We start from the raw sequence: 21,751 nt of genomic DNA, 5'->3' as shown, positions 1-21,751 counted from the left end.
ACGCTCTTCTCTGTAAGTTCCAATCCTGCTAAGCTCATTCCTACCACAGAATGTTTACACTTGCTGGTCTACCTAATGGGAATACTGTCCCCCAGATCTCTCTCATCATTCAAATCTGTTTCCATTTCAGCTCTTCAAAGAGCCCTTCCTTTCCCATCCAATCAAAAGCAGCACCCTACCAGTCACTCCCCTGGGCCTGTTTTTCTTTATAGCAACTATTGTATCTGAAAATGTCAACTGTGCATTTTTTTTTTTTAACTAATTACCCCACCTGCGGAGGGTAAGCTCCCTGAAAACAAGGATCCTGTCTATCTTAGTCACTGATAGGTCCCCAGTTGCTAGAGGGACTGGCACAGGGACTAAACGATCAGCGATCTTTGTCAGGCTACCCTTCTCATTTCCTGCCCGCTCTAAGCTATAAGCTCTGTGGGGTGGGTACCAGGTCCACTATGCTTACCACAGGTGACTAGCACGTTGCCTGGTACTCAGTTTATGCTCAATATTCACTACTTGCAGTTCACATGCCACACTATCATATCTCTATTTTTTCCCCTATGATTTTGCTTCTAACTGGAATTTATTCTCATTATCCTTTCTTGGCCAACTCTTACTCATTCTTTGAGGGTTAATTCAGGAGTCACTTCCCTTTCTTTTCTGACCCCATAGCTAAGTATGTTGTTCTGCTATGTTGACAGGCATTCTGGACATTATACTACATCACGAATATCAGTTTATTTATTGGTCACTCTCAGACATCTTTAAAAATGGGTAGTTGAAGTTTTTATTGTCTTCCTAGCACCGAGAAGAGTGGCTGCTCCCTAGCACGCAGGCATTTAGCCAATGAAGTAAAATGGAATGAACAGTTTCTTAATGAAAATTAAAATGCTTTTTCTCTATTTCCAGAAAAGTAGTATAGGAAATATATATATAGAGAAATGGTTTTTAAGTCAGAAGTCCTACAGTCAACCTGCAACTTTATCTATTACTAGTTGTATGACACTGAGCAAGTCGCTTAACCTCTATTTTAGTTTTCTCATAAAGTGCAGATTTAAAAAATTGAGCTAGGAAGGTTTGTGTAAGGATGTAATGATAGAACATAAAGCATTCTGTAAGCTTTAAGAACTACATTTATCAATGCTACACTACTCAAAGTAAAAAGTAGTGTTTTTGCTTTCCATTTACTCATAATTTAACTTACCTATGAATCTTTATTAAAAATTAACATCTTTTTTTTTTTTCTCTTGAGAGGTTTTTTCACTATAGGGCGCATGCGCTCACCAGACAGACAGAGAGAGACAGAGAGACAGAAAGCGAGAAATCACCCCCCAGAGGGGATGGCCATGCCGCAATCCCTTCTCCTCCATTCTCCTCTCGGGATCTTGGGCACGCATGCACACGTGCCCAGCGTGGGTTTTAAGCCACTGGGTCCAGGATGTGAACCGTGGTCAACTACGTGGGAGTCCAGCGACATAGCCATTACGCTAACTGCTGGTTCCCCAAATTGAGATCTTACGTGCCTTTATTTTCTGGTTAATTATAGAGATGAGTAAAGCCAGGTAAAAGGGGTTAAGAAACTTGCTTAAGACCACGTAGGTAGTAGCTGGTACAGTCAAAATTTGAACTTTGCGGGGCCGGCAGGTGGCGTGGTGATTGAGGGTGCTGGACTCCCACATGGCTGACCACGGTTTGAGTCTTGGATCTGGTGGCTTGCTTTCTCTCTCATTCTGTCCCTTTCTGGTCAAATTAAAATAAATAAATAAAGTTAAACAAAAGAATTCTTTAAAAAAAATTTTTGAACTTCGCTATTCTGACTCTAGAAGCCTGTTTTATAAAAACAAGAAGGATTTCTTGTTGCCAATATGACCATGTCATGACAAAAACTTGCCATGCTTAGAAAAACAAAACAAAACAACCATACTGTACCTCACAAACATGTACAATTACATATAAATCAGAAATTACAACTTTTTTCCATAGGGCGCATGTGCTTGCTAAAGAGAGACAGAGAAGGAGGGAAAGTGAAAAATTACCCTCTAGGGTGGGTAGTCATGCCACAATCCCTCTTCAAGCTTCATTATTCTCTCAGGATTTTTTGGCATGCATGCACATAAACCCAGTATGTTTTCCAAGCCACTAAGTCTGAGACTTGAACTATGGAGTCAACCATGTGGGATTCAGTACCTTAACTTCTATATCACCTGCTGGTCCCTTAAAAAATGTTTTTAATGTCAGACCTAGCAAAGCCAGGTTCTTCTGACATCAGACCAGTAGAGGGTAAGACATCAAGTTTTTTTCCTTGTTTAAAATGAGCCACACAAGAGCTGAAGAACTTTCTTCCTGCCTGTTACTGTCTTTCCGGAATGCATTTCCAGTTTTAAAATAGAAGTGATGGTGGAAATTAGCTTCAAAAGAGGTAATCGCAGTTTATAGTCTTTTACAGGATACAACTACAATATCTATATGCAGGACTCTGGAAACACTTTATTCGACATATAGACAGAAAAGGATATTTTTTCAGCATATATAAGGTAGCTAGCCTTGCTGCTTGAAAGTTGGCTCTGACAGTTCTGTAGACAGCTTTCCGAAGACCGATGAGATGCTGACTGGGATGCTGTCCAGCTTTATTAAATGGGCAAGCAGCACTGACCCTGTCAAGCAAACTTGAAAAGTAAAATGTGATACAACTGTACAGGTGTCCTAAAGTTTTGGTTTCCTAAATCCACAATTCTAATCAACTTAGAAAAAAATTCCTTTTTCATGATTTTCATTAGAAAAATGATTTTTCCCCACTCAGGTCTCACAAATAGCCATTTCCCTGATACTTACGCAGCTACTAGGGAAAAAAAAGGAAAAGAAAAAACCAGATCTTCAAAGGGCAAAAGGTTCCTCTGATATGGAAAAACAAATGATTTAGTTGAGAAATAATAGAAGTATTTATGTAAAAATTTGCACTTTTTTTGCACAGATACATTAAGTGCTAAAATACACTAATGTGGAACTATAATAGATGCGAATGACTCTTAGCACTCCCAAAAATAAAGTAGTGGCATCCATTGCAAAAATGCATCATGACTTTTCTTATAACCCGATACTTTACATTCAGTTTTCAAAACCTTGATCTACAGGATGTATGAAGGGCTTAATTATAAACACTTCCATATTCTTAATATTCACTTAGCACATATATTTGGTCATGTGTACAGAATCAAATACTATATTTCAGAAATACATTCTGTACATTCACGGAAGCAGGGCAAAGTTACTTACCCACCTGCTGCCACTGGCACTTACCTACTCACAATGAAGTAGGGGACGCGGAAAGATAACAGGACCAGTGGCCAACAGGAGAATGCAAGTAAAAAGGCAAAGTAAGGGTTACTATGTAGTAGTGTAGCTACTCTCAAAACTGTTTAAGAGGAAGCACATTTCAGGGCACTTTCCTTAATGTTAATGAAGAATAATCATTTGTAACAATGACATATAATGTGTTGTTTTATAACTAAAAGTACATGACTTAATATTACACAGTTATTGAATAGTTTGTTCACCTACACCAGTGACCTCTCCTAATAGCAAATTAAAATATTGGCAGTTATAAACTCCCTGTGCTATAGCTACAAATCTGTAAAATAAGACACCTACATCAAAAGTTATAAAATGTTGAACCAAACTAAAAAAGATTCAGGCATAAGAATCTATACAAAGCAAAGGACAATGACTGACAGGTTTATTTTCAGGAAAGGAAATAGAGGAAAAGAAGGGTTAGATTATGTGCTAAAGAGGACAAATGGAGGCAGAAAATAAAACATGATTTGGCACTACTGTTTGTGATTCATTTTACTAAAGCATTTTTAAAAACTGGAAATACTTTGGGACCAGCACTTAGCATAATGGCTATGTCACTGGACTCCCATGTAGTCCACCATGGTCTGAGTCCTGGACCTGGTGGCTTAAACTCACGCAGGGTGCGTGTGCATGTGCGTGTGTGCCCAAGATCCCGAGAGGAGAATGGAGGAGAAAGGACTGTGGCGTGGCCATCCCCCCTGGGGGCTGATTTCTCGCTTTCTGTCACGCTGTCTCTGTCTTTCTGGTGAGTACGTGTGCCCTATAGCAAAAACCTCTCAAAAAAAACAAAAACAAAAACAAAAACTAAAAATACTTCTAAAGAATTAAGATTTGAGATTTATTTTTCATCAATGTTTTTTATCCTTTTCAGTTTTATTATAGGGTATATGCGCTCACCAGAGAGAGACAGAGATGAAGAGGAGGGGAAGTGAGAAATCACCCCCCTGGAAGGATGGTCATGATGCAATTCTTTCTCCTTCATTCCCCTTTAGGGATTTTTGGGCACACATACACATGCGCCCAGCATGATTTTCAAGCCGCCAGGTCCAGGACTCAAACCATGCAGTTGGCCATGTGAGAATCCAATGCTTTAACCTCACATCCCCTATGGGTCCATTCCTCAAAAATTTTTCAATTCATTGTCCAGTTAGGTGGAGACAAACTAAACAAATTCTTCCAATATTTCTTTTGCTGGCCTGCCACCTGAAAGGATAGTACGCTATGATGCTAGAGGTAAGCCTTGTCTAATTGGCCCACTTTACCTTTTCATGCCAATCCCATACACATGGTAAACGACGGAAAATGACAAAAGGCAGAGAATCGTCAATACACATCTATGCATTTCTTGGACACAAAGCCACATTGCTTAGGCAGTTGATTCTCTCATTAAAACGCTATGCAAGTCAAAAATGGAAAGGAACTATTAATTATTTTAAGTGTGATTTTTAACTTTTTAATTTCAAGAAACTACTATGCTCTATGTATAAGAAGTGGACTTAACCTCATTTAAGGACAAAATCAACTGACACTGAAAATTGTTATACTTTGAGTTGAACAGAAAGAGAAGTTATAAAATCCCTTGGTATCTCAAGATTGTTTATACACTCAGGGTTGTTGTACAGAACATGATGGTGAAGAATGAGATGACTTCTGAAGATTCTTCCAATCCTTTTTGCTTCTAAATTTTTCCTATACTGTGCATGCACTCCCCGGAGAAACAGAGAAAGATAGAAAGAAAGCAAGATAACACCTCCCCCACGGGGGAGGGGCGCACCACAATCCCTTCTCCATTCTCTTCTCGGGATCTTAGGCACACACACACAGGCACCCAGTGTGCATTTAAAGCCGCCGGATCTGGGACACGAACCGTGGTCAACCATGTGGGAGTCCAGTGATGTAACCATTACGCCATCTGCTGGTTCCTCCACCCTTTATTTCATGATCTTTTCAGATACAGTTTTTATGTCAAGAATGTACTATTCTAGACCAGAGCAGAGTGAAGGATGTAACCACTACCAGAGTTTCTTCACTCCTCATTTCATGTTTTTCCAGATAACAACTAATTGAAAACAATGATTATTCTTCACTATATACTTACTTTCTTCCTACTATAAATCAGAGAAGTTATATAAGCTACATAACCAGTGGGTCGTCAAGAAAGTCATGACACATTTTTTGCATAGAAAATCATAGATACATATGTCATGACTTTCCTGACGACCTAATAGTAAATATACTACAGTACAGCTGTTATCTGTTATGGGTTTTGTAGGCAGCCTAGTATACCAAAAACAGGCTTTAGAGTCAGAGGAGATGGATATGAATATGTGCTCTTGTAATTGTGAGCTTTTTAACTGTATGCAAAAGTGACTAGCATGGTATATGGAACACAGTTTGTGTTCAATCAAGAAAATTTCCCTTTTAATAATAGAACAAGTAGCCAATATAACTAGTAGTTCAACACATTGATAGCTAGACTGATAAATATTTGATTTCCCATGGGACTAAGAAACATCACTAATTGGAAGATACTCGGAAAGTACTGGTGCAGTAATATGTTATTATTCACATAAAGAGTGTTATTAACAAGAGTTGAAATTTTTGAAAAGGAAATCATGTCAGAGACATCTACCATTTAAACTGGGGAAGGAAGGCATTTGACAGAAAAATAAAAGGAGCAAACATTTACTACTGCATGCTGTATGTGCGGTGTTAGGCACTCTCCATAAATTATCACATTCAATCACATGATACACAGAAATAATTGTAATTCTCCACGCACTTTGGTTTCTCAAAGTAGAGAAGCAGAATTGTACTATACATTAAACCTATATATAATGTATCTACTCCTTCATTTAGCAGTTAATAGACTGAAGTAAGCATTAAAGAGAAACCCATTTTTTCCTGTGAATGCGATGTGGAAACAAAAATAGGCAATATGTAGTAGAAAAGAATCATTTAAAAAATAAAATGAAAAATGAACTCACAGTGTAAATCCTCTGGAAATGACTTCAGTTTCTTGAACGAGACGTAAAGCTTTTCTCACCAGGTTAGTAAAAGCTCGGCTATTTGCTGCCATATCTTCCAAATAGACATTATATTTTTTTAGGGTCACTTGTAGTTTGGCTGTCCTCCATAATCGCGAAGCTCGTATAAGCAGATAAATAAATAAAACCACTCCCCATACCAGCCACGAAGATAGAATCCACCAAGCAGGAAGTACAATGAGAAAACTAATGAAGGCAATGAGTATTGAGACATCCCTAAGACAGAGAAATCAAGAAAACAATGCCCATCAGAATACAGACAGAAAGATGAATCACCAGTAAACACAATGGTTAATTTAGGTTTACTAACATAGATAAAATGCTGACTTCTTTGTGAAGCATGACTCAAAAAATTATGACATAATATGGTAATAATGTGAAATAGTTTAAAAATAACTAGCAACTGAACAGTGGTGTGTAGGTATTTAAAAAACTGGTATTAAACACAGGTGTCTTCTGAAAACACTTTGAGGGTAAAAAAAGATATGAAGGCCTTAAATTAAAAAGCAAATTATAGATTTTAAAGCTCAAGTTTACAAATTTATAAGTAATAATCCTATTTTAGAAATACAATTTGGTTCCCTTTTCCTAAAATCAGACTTTGATTTTATTTGTAAAGAAATATATTACATGAAGAGCATATAATCATTTTTAAAATTAGAAATGAGTAATTGTTTTGAATAAAACCATTTAACTTAAAAAATCATTACTATTAATTAGTAATATACATACTTGCCATAGAGTATGATATAAACAAGCTTTGTATTTTTTGTTTATTTAGATTTTTGCCATAGAGTACATGGGCTTGTAGGAGAAAGAAAGAGATAGAGAGAGAGATAAAGTGAGAAATCACTACCCACGGGATATGGGCGATGCTACTACCTCTTCTCCACTCTCCTCTTAGAATTTTGGGCACGCATCCACACACACCTGGCGTGTTGGTCAAGCCACTAGGTCTGGGACTTGAACTGCAGAGTTGTCCATGTGGGATCCAGTACCTTAACTACCACACCACTTCTTGGCAAAAGCTTTGTACTTTTATACTGCTTTAATTGAAGTAAAACATAAGTTTACATATTTTTATTCAGGTCAATTATAAATCAAATAGACAAAAATATTTCTTTTAAGCAATGAAAGTTTGGTGAAAATGTGTACATTTAAGGGGAGCTTTATTGGGGCTGGCAGGTGACACGGTGGTTAAGGCACAGGAATCCAATATGACCAACTGCAGTTTGAGTCCTGAACCTGGTGGCTTGCTTTCTCACTTTCCTTCTCTCTCTCTGATCAAATTTTAAAAAATAATAATGAATAAAATTAAATCAAATGATTCTCTAAAATAAAAGAGGGGATATATCTGAGTACCTAAAAAATGTCAGTGATAATTGGTGAGTTAATCAGACTGCAAAGAAGGTCACATGTGAGAATGTTTCTTTTTTTTTCTTTTTTCTTTTTTTTTTTTTTTTTAAATTTTTTTAATTTGACCAGAGAGGCACAGAGTGAGTGAGAGAAAGTGAGAAAGCAAGCCGCCAGGTCTGGAACTCAAACCGCGGTCGACCATGTGGGAGTCCAGCGCCCTTAACCACCATGCCACCTGCTGGCCCAAGAATGTTTCTTAATAAATATTTGTTTGCTCGAATTTCCTTTAGAGTTTTTCATTCTTTAAAAATTACACTGGTAATTGTATAAAGTAAAATCTCATCATATATGTTCATGTATTAAGAGCAAATTCTAAAAGTATTAATAAATCTCCTAATTCCTCAATCACATTTTTAGATAAAAGAAACTTTATAAAGTAATAAATTCTTAAAACCTATGGTTCCTTCTAGCAATTCCTAAAATTCTTATAATTTTGAAAAATAAGATGTTTTTTTAACCAACTCATGATATCTGAGTGACTGCAGATTTGGAAACCATCATACTTTGCTTTCTGTTAAAAATATGAAATATTTGGGGACCAGTATATGGTGTAATGGCTATGTCGCTGGACTCCCATGTAGTCGGACCATGGTTTGAGTTCTGGACCCGGTGGCTTAAACTCACGCTTGGGTGTGTGTGTGTGCATGCTCAAGATCCCAAGAAGAGAATGGAGGAGAAAGGACTGTGGCATGGCCACTCCTCCTGGGGGGGTGATTTCTCGCTTTCTTTCTGGTGAGCACACGTGCCCTATAGCAAAAAACTGCTCTTAAAAAAAAAGAAAAAGAAAAGAAACATTTGTCAGTGTCACAGAGAAGACATAAATTCAGAACACTGAGGCCAATGACTGTAACTGCCTGTATAACTTGAATAAGTTGAGCAGTGGTTTCGTGTATTCCATTCTTCTTAATCGAATTTAATAAACTAATTGGAAGAGGATTTTTTTTTTGGAGAGGTATGCAAAACCACATAGGTAAAGATTCTTTTTGGCACATGTTATACTTGTTTGTTGGGTTGCTAAGCACAAAACTAATTTTACTGAGTGACAGGGTTACATTCTGAGAAAAAGGTCATTAGGCATATTTCAATGATTTCAATGTTGTGCAAACATCATAAAGTGATAATGCCTACTACATATCTAGGCTATATGGTATAGCTTATTATAATTTAAAAAATTCTTTTTAGGTTTTTGTCATAGGGTGCGTGCACTCGCCAAAGAGACAAAGAAAGGAAGAGTGAGAAATCACCCCCCAAGGTGACGGCCATGTTGCCACCTCTTTTCCTTCATTCTCCTCACAGGATTCTGGGTATGTATGTGCATGCACTTGGCATGATCTTCACGCTGCTGGGTTTGGGACTCCAACAGTGGTCAGCAGTGTGGGAGTCTTAGCACTTTATCCACCATACTACCTGCTGGCCCCTAGCCTATTATTTTCTTATTTTTTTTTAATGAGAGATTTTTTACCTTGCTGGTGAAACAGAGACAGAAGGCAAGAAATCACCCTCTATGGGGGATAGCCACACCACAATTTCTTCTCCTCCATTCTCCTCTCAGGATTTTGGGCTTGCGCGCACGCGCGCGCGCACACACACACACACACACACACATGCCCGACATGAGTTTTATACCACTGGGCTAGGGACTCGAATCTCAGTCAACTACATGGGAGTCCAGCAATGTAACCATTAGGCCATCTGCTGGTCCTGCCTATTACAATCTTATAAGGACCAATGTAACATGACTGTCGGACAGTTCATGGAAAATTTATATTATGGGGATCGGTAGATGTTGTAATGGTTATATCAAAGGATTCCCATGTAGTCGACCATGGTTTGAATCCTGGACCTGGTGGCTTGAAACTCACACCAGACACGTGCATGATTTTGTACATGCATGCCCAAAATCCTGAGAGGAGAATGGAGAAGGGACTGTGGTATGGCTATCTCCTTGGGGGATGGTTTCTTGCTTTCTGTCTCTCTGGCGAGCAAACACGCCCTATAGAAAAAAAATCTCTCTTGGGAACCAGCAGTTAGCGTAATGGTTATGTCGCTGGACTCCCACGTAGTCGACCGCGGTTCGCGTCTCGGACCCGGTGGCTTAAATCTCACGCCGGGCATGTGTGCGTGCGTGCCCAAGATCCCGAGAGGAGAATGGAGGAGAAGGGAGGGTCACCCCTGGGGGGTGATTTCTCGCTGTCTCTATGTCTCTCTCTGTCTGTCTGGCGAGCGCACGCGCCCTATAGCGAAACCCTCTCAAAAAAAAAAAATCTCTCTTAAAAAAATTCATATTATAAAAAAGTATGCATGGATTAATAATTTTTTTTGCACTGAAATAATCTCATTTCTCATGAACTTTTATAAGTCTCCTTGCACGCAGGCTGCTGTTGACTAAAACATCATTATGCAGTGTGTAAATATAATAATCAAAAATTGGGGCTGGCAAGTGGCATGGTGGTTAAGGGCGCTGGACTCCCACATGGCCGACCATGGTTCAAGTCTTGGACCTGGTGGCTTGCTTTCTCACTTCCTCTCTCTCTCTCTGTCTCTCTCTGATCAAACTGGAAAATAACAATGATAATAATAATAAATAAAGTTAAATAAAATAATTAAAAAAATAAAAAAATTTTCCCCACAGCTTCACTTTAAATGGCATTTAAATTTTAGAAAGGTATGTTGCCTCTGAGATTTAGTTACGTTAATTGTAATGCTAAAGGAACAGAATATTTACAAAGGTTTTACAATGGAGAGAATGACGATGAATTTCCCCTGCTAATACTCTGAGTGTAAGCAGTAAAGGATAGATCTTTTCTGGACAGTACCAAATATTAGGGGTTGCCAGGGAGCAAAGTGTTGGCAGGTGTCCATTTTCCTGTTGTTGAGGCTGCCCTGCAGACAGGATACTGGGATCAAGTAGCTCAATCAGTTCCACATCCTCTTGTAACAGGACTTCCTGTTGCAGGATGGTATGTAGTGAGTCGAGTCGGAATCCAATATCCTTGCCATTAAAATACCGGAAGAGAGATATTAATACATGTATGATATTGTATTAAATGCTAAGCTCCTAATGTACTAATAAATTTAGTGGAATTTATTTTCAGTACAGACTGTAAGAAGAAGAAATATTTTTGGTATGATAGATGGGACTTTATTTTTACTATCAATGCCAAATAATAAAGACTGAGGTACACTATTATTAAGCCACCAGACAGGAAATCAAAATTTTAATAATGAGATGTAATTACAGATTAATAAAGGTGTCTCTTAAACTTAATTAATTAAACCACTGAGACACAAGGTGGGAAATATGATATTGTAACATAAAAGATGTTATCCCTGTATACTGTCACAATGTAGTCAGTATCTAAGAATTATATCAGTAGGATCAAGGACTCTTAAAAATGGACATTCAGATCTTCAAGAGTATCATTAAGAAATGTAATGCAAAGCGACACTGACATTTGCACTTTATAGTTTACAAAATGCCTTTAGATATACCAGCTCATTTATCCCTCCCTCTTCTTCAAGAAGTTATCTATCAAGAAATATTTCTTTTTGCTATAGGATGTTCGTCAGAGAGACAGAGAAAGACAGAGACAGAAAGTGAAAAATCACCCCCCAAAGGAGATGGCCATGCCCAATCTCTTTTCCTCCATTTTCCTCTTGGGACTTGGGGCATGAACGGACAGTGCACCCAGCGTGTTTCAAACCTTTGTGTCCAGGACTCAAACTGTGGTTGGCCATGTGGGAGTCCAGTGACATAACCATTATGCCATCTGCTGGTCCCTCAAGAAATATTTCTCATGAGCCAGGAACCACGCTTGACACTGAATACCCAAAAAATGAACAAGACGTACTAGTTTGTACTCTTAATGAGTTTGCAGTTTAATGGAGAGAAATAAAAAGCAAACAATCACAACATAATATGCAAAGGAAAGCAATGAGGTTTATCTATGGTGCTGTAAAAGTGGCACAGAGTGATCCAACTTGCAATGAAGTCAGAGAAAGTAGAGGAGGGAGGACCCTGAGCAGGATCTGAAAAGGAAGAACAAGAACTGGGAGGCTAGCAGATGGCGTGGTGGTTAAGGATGAACAAGAACTGACTGGATGAAAAACTACAAGAGGAGGATGAGACAAGATAAAAGCCTTTCTAATTTGGGGACATGTAAGTCACTGGATATTTGTTGTGTGCACAGTTCACCTGTTGGAGAGGTAAGAGATGAGGAAGCAGCGTTAGGGCAGACAGGCTGGTTATCACAGCAACCCTGCGATATGCGTTATCATCCTCCTCTCCATTTTATAGGGGAGAATACTGAAGCCAAAGAGATTAACTTTCCAGAATTCCGATTTCAAATTTTAAATCTCTGGTAGTTGATTCTACTTCCCTGCATATAGTCCTTCTCAACAGAAAACTGAAACATTTATTTTACAATACATTTAATAATAGAGCAACCCCATTATATGATCAAAATAAAGAGAATTTTACTGAACAGGCCTTTAGCAATTAAAGCAAAATCATTAGGTCTACCTAGGATTTGAAGGCAATGGGTTTGCTCTTCCTAGTTAATCATTCCCACACTACAGATTTCGGCCCTACTGGATCACAATGGGGTACTAATTAGGAATGTGGTGACCCATATACCAAAACGACTTCATGACTTCTTGATCAATTAACCACCGCTTTTAGAGAAGAATATTTTTAATAGTAAGCCTATTTGGATATAGTTTATTTATCTTTGATCTAAAAAGAGAACATCTCAATGGAATACTGATCTTCCTTTAGCCTAACTTTTTTTTTTTTTTTTTGGTATCTACTGACAATACAGGTACCTCTGCAGCACGTTATGTTTGATATTTGAACAACTGCCTCCTCTTCTTACGACACATATGTTTGATATTTGAACAACTGCCTCCTCTTTCTTCTTACGATACTACTTCTAACACTTAGGAACCACTCCTAAATTATTTGATGCACCCTTCCACTTTCATGAGAAGGAATTCATGAAAGCACAATTCACTCTATATCATGTTTAGAGAGAGGGAAAAACAAGGAGAGCAGAAGATGGAGCATGGTAGCTAGCTCTTCAAGCAATCTCTAAAATGAATCTTCGCACATTGATTGTAATGTTTAGTTTAGATTCCCCAATTAGACAGAGAAGTATTCAAATGTAAGGACTGAAAATCAAACTTGTGCCACAAAAGCATTAAATCATACCTCTCACGAGACTACTATGTACCTTTATATGGGTAAGTTTAAAGAAGCCTAACTTTTTTTTTTTGTTTTTTTTTTTTAGAGAGAGATTTTTGCCATAGGGCAAGTACACTTGCTGGAGAGACAGAGAGAGACAGAAAGAGAAAAATCACCCCCCAGGAAAGATGGCCACGTTGCAATCCCTTTTCCTCCATTCTCCTCTCAGGATCCTGGGCACGCACACTCACGTCTGTGAGTTTTAAGTGACCCAGTCTGGGACTCAAACCGTGGCCAACTACGTGGGAGCTCGGCAACGTAGCCATCTCGCCATCTGCTGGTCCCAAGAAGCCTAACTATTGATAGGTGAAGGCTAAAGCTGACTGATGGGGGGAAAGCCGTTAACAAACAATGGGAGTCCTCCTTCAGATAAAGATCCCACCTAAGCAGTTACTCACGCTCTCTGACACCACTCCTTGGCTTCAGATCTATCCACAAAACCAGGATAATACCTCCATGCTTGGAGGCAGTATTAATAGTTTTGGGAACATTTTTAAATGCGATAAATTGGGCCGTTCATAGTAGTGCAGTGGTTAAATGTAGTGCAGCAGAAGCCAGATCTCGGATGACCCACCAGTTTGAATCCTGGCTCTGGTGGATCAAAAAACATGTAGGGCACATGTGCACACATGCCCAAATTCCTAATGGCATGGAAAAACGGAGGATAAAAGGATTGTGGCATAACCATGTCCCATGGGGAGGGTGCTCTCTCTTTCTCTCTCTGGTGAGTGCACATGCCCTCTGTGAAGAGAGGTTATAGAATTTATCCTTCCCTTTCCCCTATGATTGAGACCATAAAAAGAGACCTCCCTGTCATGAGGAGCAAACCTGCTGAAGTGTCCCCACCCCAACCCTGGTGCCAGAGCACTCCTGCCTGAGCTGTAATAAACTTAACTTCTGGTCATGCTCACATTTTTGTCTGTCTCTGCTAAGTTCGTTCTTTCTTTCTTTCTTTTTTTTTTTTTGGAGAGATTTTTGTTATAGGGCATGTGCTCTCACTAGATAAGACAGAAACAGAGAGACAAAAAAGCAAGAAATCACCCCCTAGGGGGATGGCCACACCACAATCCCTTCTCCTCCATTCTCCTTGTGGGATCTTGGGCATGCATACACAGGCACCCGGCACACATTTGAAGCCATTGGGTCTGGGACTCGAACTGAGGTTGACTATGCAGTCCAGCGACGTAACCATTACGCCATCTGCTGATCCCGCTGCTAAATTCTTTAATCACCTAGGTACTGGTCCCAATGTCCCAGTACACCACTGAGCCCTCTGGCATTAAAGGAAAAAAAAAAAAAGAATGACAAACCAACAACCTACAATCACCTATAAATACAAATGAACCTGAAAAGGAGAGGGGGCTGGATGGTGGCACGGGTAAAATGCCATGCTCTGCAAGACTGACGCACACGGGAAGGTTCCAGGCTCAGATCCAGAGATCCCTGATATATGCCAGGTAGGTGTGTGCCCAGATCCAGGACTGGCTGGAGCATGGCATCAAGTGTTGTTGGGATGCTGTCTGTCTTTCACTGGTGGAATACATACACACATACAAAGATAGGAACTTTCAAACAAGAACTACAAAGGGACCAGGACGCTTCAAATAACAGAAACAGTGTTATGTTGGTGGTTAGATTCTCTCTAGGAAGGATATATTCTGCTAAGTACACAGTAGTACCTCCTTAACCATGAGAGATACATCTAAGACCCCCGGGAGATACTTGAAACTGAAGATAGTACCAAATCCTACATATACAATGTTTTTTTCTATAATCATAAAAATCAGAATTATAGAAAATGTGAAAACTGTGTAATAATCTAGCAAACAAACTACCAGGAATATAGATACCAGCCAAATGAAAAAACATGTAACGATAACCCTATTTGAACTGGGAAGGCCAGGTCCAAGTATCAAATAAACACACTGAAAAAGTACTAATTTTTTTTCAAAGAATTATTTAATTTTTAAAATTATTATTATTAATAATAATAATTTAAAATTATTATTAATAATAATTTTAAAAATTTGACCAGAGAGAGAGACAGAGAGAGAGAAAACGAGCTACCAGGTTCAGGACTCAAACTATGGTTGGTCATGTAGGAATCCACAGCCTTAACCACCACGCCACCTGCTGGCCCAGAAAAAGTACTAATTTTGATCAACTTAAGATATTGGCAGGTGCGCTGTGTTGAGTTGGGAGCTCTGAACTATTGGGAGTTATACTATATAAACTTCAGTTCACCCTCAACAGCCTGAGTGCCAAGAATTAGTGCTTCAGTTTACACTCTAGCTCCACAACCTAAGCAAGTTAATAATCTCTCTTGCTAGTTTTCTCATCTACAAAATGGCAATAATAATGGTACCTATTTCATAGGGATGCTGCGAAGAGTGAAAGTCAGTATCTATAAAATGGTAAGAGTGTCTAGCAAGGAGCACTATATAAATAGTAGCTGTTAGTGTTCTTATACATTAAATGATTAAAACACAATAAAGAAAAGTACACTGAACATATACAATACAAAAACTTAGAGGACACAGCATAGATAATTACTATTATGTTGATGTAGAAATAAGAGATCCGAAATGCCTTTTTTTTTTTTTTTGAGAGGTTTTCGCTATAGGGCGCGTGCGCTCGCCAGACAGACAGAGACGACAGAAAGCGAGAAATCACCCCCCAGAGGGGATGGTCATGCCACAATCCCTTCTCCTCCATTCTCCTCTTGGGATCTTGGGCACACACGCACACGCGCCTGGCGTGAGTTTTAAGCCACTGGGTCCGGGACGCGAACCATGGTTGACTACGTGGGAGTCCAGCGACATAGCCATTACACTAACTGCTGGTTCCCCAGAAATGCTTTTTAGAAAGTCTTAAGGAAAAGCTAGGACTGCTTACTGAAAAGATTTCAAAGACTGAGAAAAATGAAACTAATTCCACCACAGTGTAATAGCACAGACAGACATACAGATTAAGTATGGAATAAAAGGAAAAGAAGACTAGGTCCATTGATGAAAATACTGGTAGACAAACCTGGAAAGATGCTAGGGTTAAATTATGCAGAGTCTTCAATGCTGAAGTGTTGAATTTAAGACCTGATTTGATGAATAATGGAGATCTTTTTAGAGCCTAAACAGGAAAGTGACATGAGAAAGTAATTTAGGAAGATTTTTACCTGGATAAAATGAGGAGGATATCAGACATCATAGGACAAGAATAAAGATATTTCATTTTTTTCCCCAGAGAGACAGAGAAGAGAACTTACTAATTTGTCAATATACTTCAACGATCTAATACACTTTTTAATAATGAAGTGCTATTTCATAAAGCTGATATGAGGATCAAATGAGATAACATGTATAAAAGCACTTTATAGGTTCAAGCATGCTTTAAAGATGCTATTGTCATGACTACTGTTATAGATGCTATAAAGAAATCTTTTTAAAAATCTTTCAGAAAAGTACTATGAAAATGAACAACGGTAAAATGTTCAGATATCACAGAACAATTGACAATATTTTCATGAGATGAAATAAGGGCCTGCTTCAATATCCATGTAGCTAAGAAAGTTTCAAATATGTCATGGTAATCAAGGGGAAAATGTGAAGCAATCTTACTCTAGAAGCCACATAGGCTTCCTGTTCCGTAGTTGATAAACTATTCCTTAGGTATGTATTTCTGCAGTTCTCCATACCACAAGCAGGAAAGAGATATGTACAGAAGCTGGCACTTCATAGTGAAACATGACATAAAACATGCAGCCAGTGACAAAGAACCAAGAATGAAAAGACCATGCCTACACAGACTGATTAAGCCACAGAAAAATGTAAGTGGACCCATGTACCTTACCACAGTCCTAGCAGCACTGAAGAATGGGATGGCTCCGCCTGGGTAAAGATGATATTCTATGTAGATGACAAGACACTTCACTGACTTTCTTAACACACCTTCTACAAAGATGAAACCCTGAATAGAGAACTTAAAAATGTGGATTTCTAAGAAAAGTAATTTTAGTCAGTCAAAAATAATACTCAAGCTAGAGAGGTAGGGTATTACAGAAGAAAAAGCATGGGCTTTGGAACAAGGAGACCTGGGTTCAGATTCTGATCCTGTCACTTTCTAGCTGACTATGGTTTAATAATTCGCTTAAGAAGCTGTTAAACTAAATTGAACTGTGTGAACCTTGGCATTTTCACTAGTAAAATATACTAAACCTATAGCAGTTTGGATTACCAAATCAAAATGTGAAAGTACTTTGTAAATAATCTCTTTACAAATGTTAATTTACAAGAATGATCATTTTGAGGTGACAGGCCGGCAGAGGATCCTAACACCTGCTCACTTCTAACTTGACTGTTCCTTCTGGGAACCATTGAAAAGTTTATCATTTCAATTTTTAGCTATATGATCTGGACTTTATATAGTTACAATGGAAGAAGTTTGAAGTATACCCCTGTTGCAATCATCACATATATTAGAGCAGAGATGAAAAAAAAAAAGAACAGCTTCCCAGGAGTCACAAAGACCCTCAACATAAGTCGTTATAAAACTATGTGATTTACAGTCCCATGAGACTGAATTTATCCCCTAAGAGATATATTTCCTTCCCTATTGAGAGGAAAACCTTTCACTGGAAGAAAATGATAGGAGTAAATTAATAATCTAAGAAATAAGATTTTACTAAATACCAGAATATTTCATTCTAAATGGCTAATAACCTTTTATAAGAGCTATTACCAATGAAGCCCAAGTTAAAAGATCTCTAGTTATTATAGAATTTCTAATAAAAATGAGTACTGCCCAAATCAGCAGCAAATAAATTCTGGTTCGTCAGTTCTTTCACTGGAGCCCTAAAAAGTTACAAAAAGAAATAGAGTGAATACTTACCAACTTGTGAAGTAAGTCATCTTTCTTATTGCACTGAGGATAAAAAATCCAACTTTTGACGGTTTCAGCCACTTTTAACAGGATATTTTCCTGGAGGAGATGAATGACTCTGTGTAAGATTACTAAACCCCACTCAAGCAGAGAAACTGCAAATAACTTACCTCTACTCAGCCAGAATTTTAATCAGAAAAAAGAGAAAAATATCAGCCAGGTTATATACTTTATCAATATGCCTCAGCCTCCTTATTAATGATGGTTCCCAAATTCAGTTGTGCATCAGAATTATCTAGAGATTTTAATTAGAAACATATTCTTAGGCCCCACATTAAAGATTCTGGTTCAGTATATGTGGAATGAAGTCTGAAAATCAGATTTTAAACATCAGCCAGAAGTTATCCTGATGCACTCCATGTAACTTGGAACACTGTATACTATCTATGTCAACATGATAATGGTATTTCTTTCAGAATGAAAACCAGACAGTGTTCCACTTCTCAAATATTGATATAAGACCATATCATTCCACTATGCTAAGGCAGAAGATAATTAAATCATTTTAGAAAAAAAAGGTCACATAATGAAATGAAAGTTATATTAACTGAACCAACCACAAATTTAATTTGTCTTAGTAGCCCATTCTCTGAGCCTGCCAGTAAATGGGTGTTTACATTCGCTGAATGACTACTACATTCCCAGGTACTGCAAAGGGTCATGGGAACAAAGATGAATACATATAACGACTAAGAGACAGTACTGGGGGCTGGAAGGTGGCGTGGTGGTTAAGGTGCTAGATTCCACATGGTTGACTGTGGTTAGAGTCCTAGACCTGGCAACTTGCTTTCTAGCTTTCCCCTCCCTTTCTCAGGTCAAATAAAAAAGAAATAATAATAATAATAGTAACAAAGAAAATTAAACAAATACTTCTTTAAAAAATAAAAAAGAGACAGTATAAATAATTACAAACCAATGTAAAATCTGGAAAAAATATATGAAAAGAGATTGGATTGGAGCTAACACTGGAGTTAAGCCTTAACAGAGAGTAGGAATTTGACAATAAAAAGAACACTTCAGGGGGGGACCAGCAGTTAACGTAATGGCTATGTCACTGGACTCCCATGTAACCGACTGCAGTTCGCGTCCTGGACCCGGTGGCTTAAAACTCACGCCAGGCGCATGTGCATGCGTGCCCAAGATCCTGAGAGGAGAATGGAGGAGAAGGGATTGCGGTGTGGCCATCCCCCCTGGGGGGTGATTTCTCGCTTTCTATCTCTCTGTCTCTCTCTGTCTGTCTGGCGAGTGCACGCGCCCTGGAACACTTCGGGATCCCTGAGAAACGAGATGGCGCTTCTCTGCAGGTTGAGTGTCCTTTGCAATGCCCAAGGAGGCCAAGCTCTATTCCTACAAACCCCACTGGTCAGACCTGCTCATGTCTTCACATTTCTCCAGGACCAACCTACCCCAGGATGGTGTAGAGCACAGGGAGTGCAGCACATCCACTTGTCACCAAACCACCACTCCAGTTCCAAGGCTGCATCTCTCCACTGGACTAGTGAGAGGGTGTCAGTGTTTTGCTCCCAGGCCTGCTTCCAGATGCTTATTTGAATCTTTGTTCTGCGATGGACTACTCCCTGGCTACAGTCCTCACTCTCCATAGTCACTGGGGCCTTAGACAAGCTGTTACTATGTTGTGGGGATGCATCACAGAAAGCTGCCAAGGCAGGCCTTTTGGCACTCTCAGCTTTAACCTTTGCTGGGCTTTGTCATTCAACTATCATGATGTGGGCATCTGCAAAGCTGTTGTCATGCTGTGGAGGCGCTGATCTTTTTGATGTAATATCTTAAGAAGTGATTGTGTGCCTCTTTGCCTTGCTCTGTAATACTATTCGGCTCACAATAAGGAGGAAATAACAGATAAGTTCATTGGTGGACAGGTCTCTTCTAATCATATGGTTATTTTCAGAATTGAACTATTGAAGAAAACGTTTGAAAGGTATCCAGAAATTGTGAGACTGAGTTTTGTATTCTGCTGAATTAATGGAGTTGTCTCCAAACTTCTCATAAGACTCATAGTATAGTTAAACATTATATAAGAACTTTTGCTATTTATCAATCTCTTGAAGAGAATTCAGCTTTATTACTATCAATACACGATCAAAGTTCTACATTTGTCCTGAGAATAACGGACAAAGAAAAAGACTAGTAAGTCGTGTGAAGAGACTGCTAGTAATTAGACAAGTGTTTAATTTTTGAAAACGTCCCCTTCTCCTCAGTTAATACCAGCTACTAATGATTACATATCCTAGGGAAATTTTAAAATGAGGGAACGCTAATACCACCACTTGTAAAGAATTTTTCCATGCTAGAAAGATCTCAGAGAGCTTCTGAATAAAGAGAAATTCATTTAGGGAAGAGGTCCACCTTGTAGATGTGTCAAAATGTTACAAATTATGAACCCAGATGTAATGTTTAAATGCAATATACTTGTCCTAAAGTAATCTGTCCACAAATATAAAATCATAGGAAATAAATTATTATTTTCCAACTATGGGAATCTCTAATATGAAAGTATATTCTAGAAAAGAAACAATAAAAAAAATACTGTATATTTTTTTAAAAAAGAAAACACTGCGGGTGAGTGAACAGGATGGGCAAAGGAAAAAGCCACAGAAGCACATGTCCTGGGGATGGTGCCAGAGTCTAGGACAGTAATGATGCAAGGGAAAAAAGGGATTAGTAACGAAGTTATGTTTTATTTTAATTTATTATTATTATTATTGTTATTATTAAGTTTGATATGGGGCAAATGCACTCACCAGAGAGCAACAGAGAGGCAGAGAAAGAGAGGGAAAGTGAGAAAGCAAGCCACCAGGTCGGTGACTCAAACCACAGTTAGCTATGTGGGAATCTAGTGGCCCAACACCACTAGCCCAGTAATGTAGTTTTAAAAAGTAAACTGAGGGCCAGCTGGTGGCATAGTTGTTAAGGCAGCTATATCCTACATATATGACTGCATGGTTCAAGTTCTGGACCCAACAACTGGAAAAACATGCTGGGTACCTGTGAGTGAATGCCCAAAGTCCCAAAAGAAGGGAAACAAGCAGAAGGGATTGTGTGGTCATACCCTAAAGTGCTTTTTCACTTTCCTTTGCTCTCTGTATTTCTTGGGCTAGCATACATATCCTTAGGCAAATTGGGGGAAAAAAAGCACATTGACATAGGTTTTACATACTATGGTAGTTTACATTTTATCCTGTAGGCTATGAAGAGACTCCATAAATTTTTATGTAAGGAAGTAAAACAATAAAATCAGAATCTTAGAAAAATAACAGGTGGGGGCCAACTGGTGGCATAGTGATTAAAGCACTGGATCCCACATGGCTGACTCCCTGGTTCAAGTCCTGGACCCAGTGGCTGAGAAACCCCCCGGGTGCATGTGTATGTGTGCTCAAAATCTCAATGGAGGAAAGGGACTGTGACATGGTCTTCCTCCCTGGGGGGTGATTTCTCATATTCTCTCTCCATCTCTCTCCAACAAGTGCACAAGAAAAATTAATTAATTAATTAATTAATTAAAATGACAGGCAATAGTATGGCTGTCATACTGGAAGGCCATGCCTGTAGCCTAGAAGCATAATTAGGAGGCTATTTAATAGTCTTAGCTTGGGACCAGCAGTTGCGTAATGGCTATGTCGCTGGACTCCCATGTAGTCGACCGCAGTTCGCATCCCGAACCCGGTGGCTTAAAATTCACGCCAGGCGCGTGTGCGTGCGTGCCCAAGATCTCAAGAGGAGAATGGAGGAAAAGGGACTGAGAAAT

The 21,751-nt window shown here is 38.8% G+C and overlaps 1 protein-coding gene and 1 pseudogene across 7 annotated transcripts in view; one reads left to right on the top strand and one right to left on the bottom strand.

Annotated features, from left to right (window-relative positions):
• Positions 1-21,751, bottom strand: part of VEZT (vezatin, adherens junctions transmembrane protein) — a 90,867-nt gene that overhangs the window by 29,009 nt on the left and 40,107 nt on the right. For 3 of the 7 annotated variants that reach the window (XM_014590264.1, XM_027774346.1, XM_027774347.1), the window contains 4 exons: positions 17,935-18,024; positions 10,625-10,800; positions 6,333-6,608; positions 2,511-2,660 (listed from right to left, as the gene is read on the bottom strand). In XM_014590264.1, the coding sequence (XP_014445750.1) occupies positions 2,511-2,660; positions 6,333-6,608; positions 10,625-10,800; positions 17,935-18,024 (692 nt within the window). The remainder of the gene's footprint in view (positions 1-2,510; positions 2,661-6,332; positions 6,609-10,624; positions 10,801-17,934; positions 18,025-21,751) is intronic. The other 4 variants (XM_006154867.2, XM_014590265.2, XM_027774349.1 and 1 more) reach the window with 2 other exon arrangements.
• LOC102498784 (succinate dehydrogenase [ubiquinone] cytochrome b small subunit, mitochondrial-like) lies at positions 19,273-19,871 on the top strand (annotated as a pseudogene).

The sequence above is a fragment of the Tupaia chinensis genome, unplaced genomic scaffold (assembly GCF_000334495.1).
Source record: "Tupaia chinensis unplaced genomic scaffold, TupChi_1.0 Scaffold000423_1, whole genome shotgun sequence".
NCBI lineage: Eukaryota > Metazoa > Chordata > Mammalia > Scandentia > Tupaiidae > Tupaia > Tupaia belangeri.
Note: the sequence above shows the minus strand (reverse complement) of the source record. Positions and strands in the feature narration are given on the sequence as shown.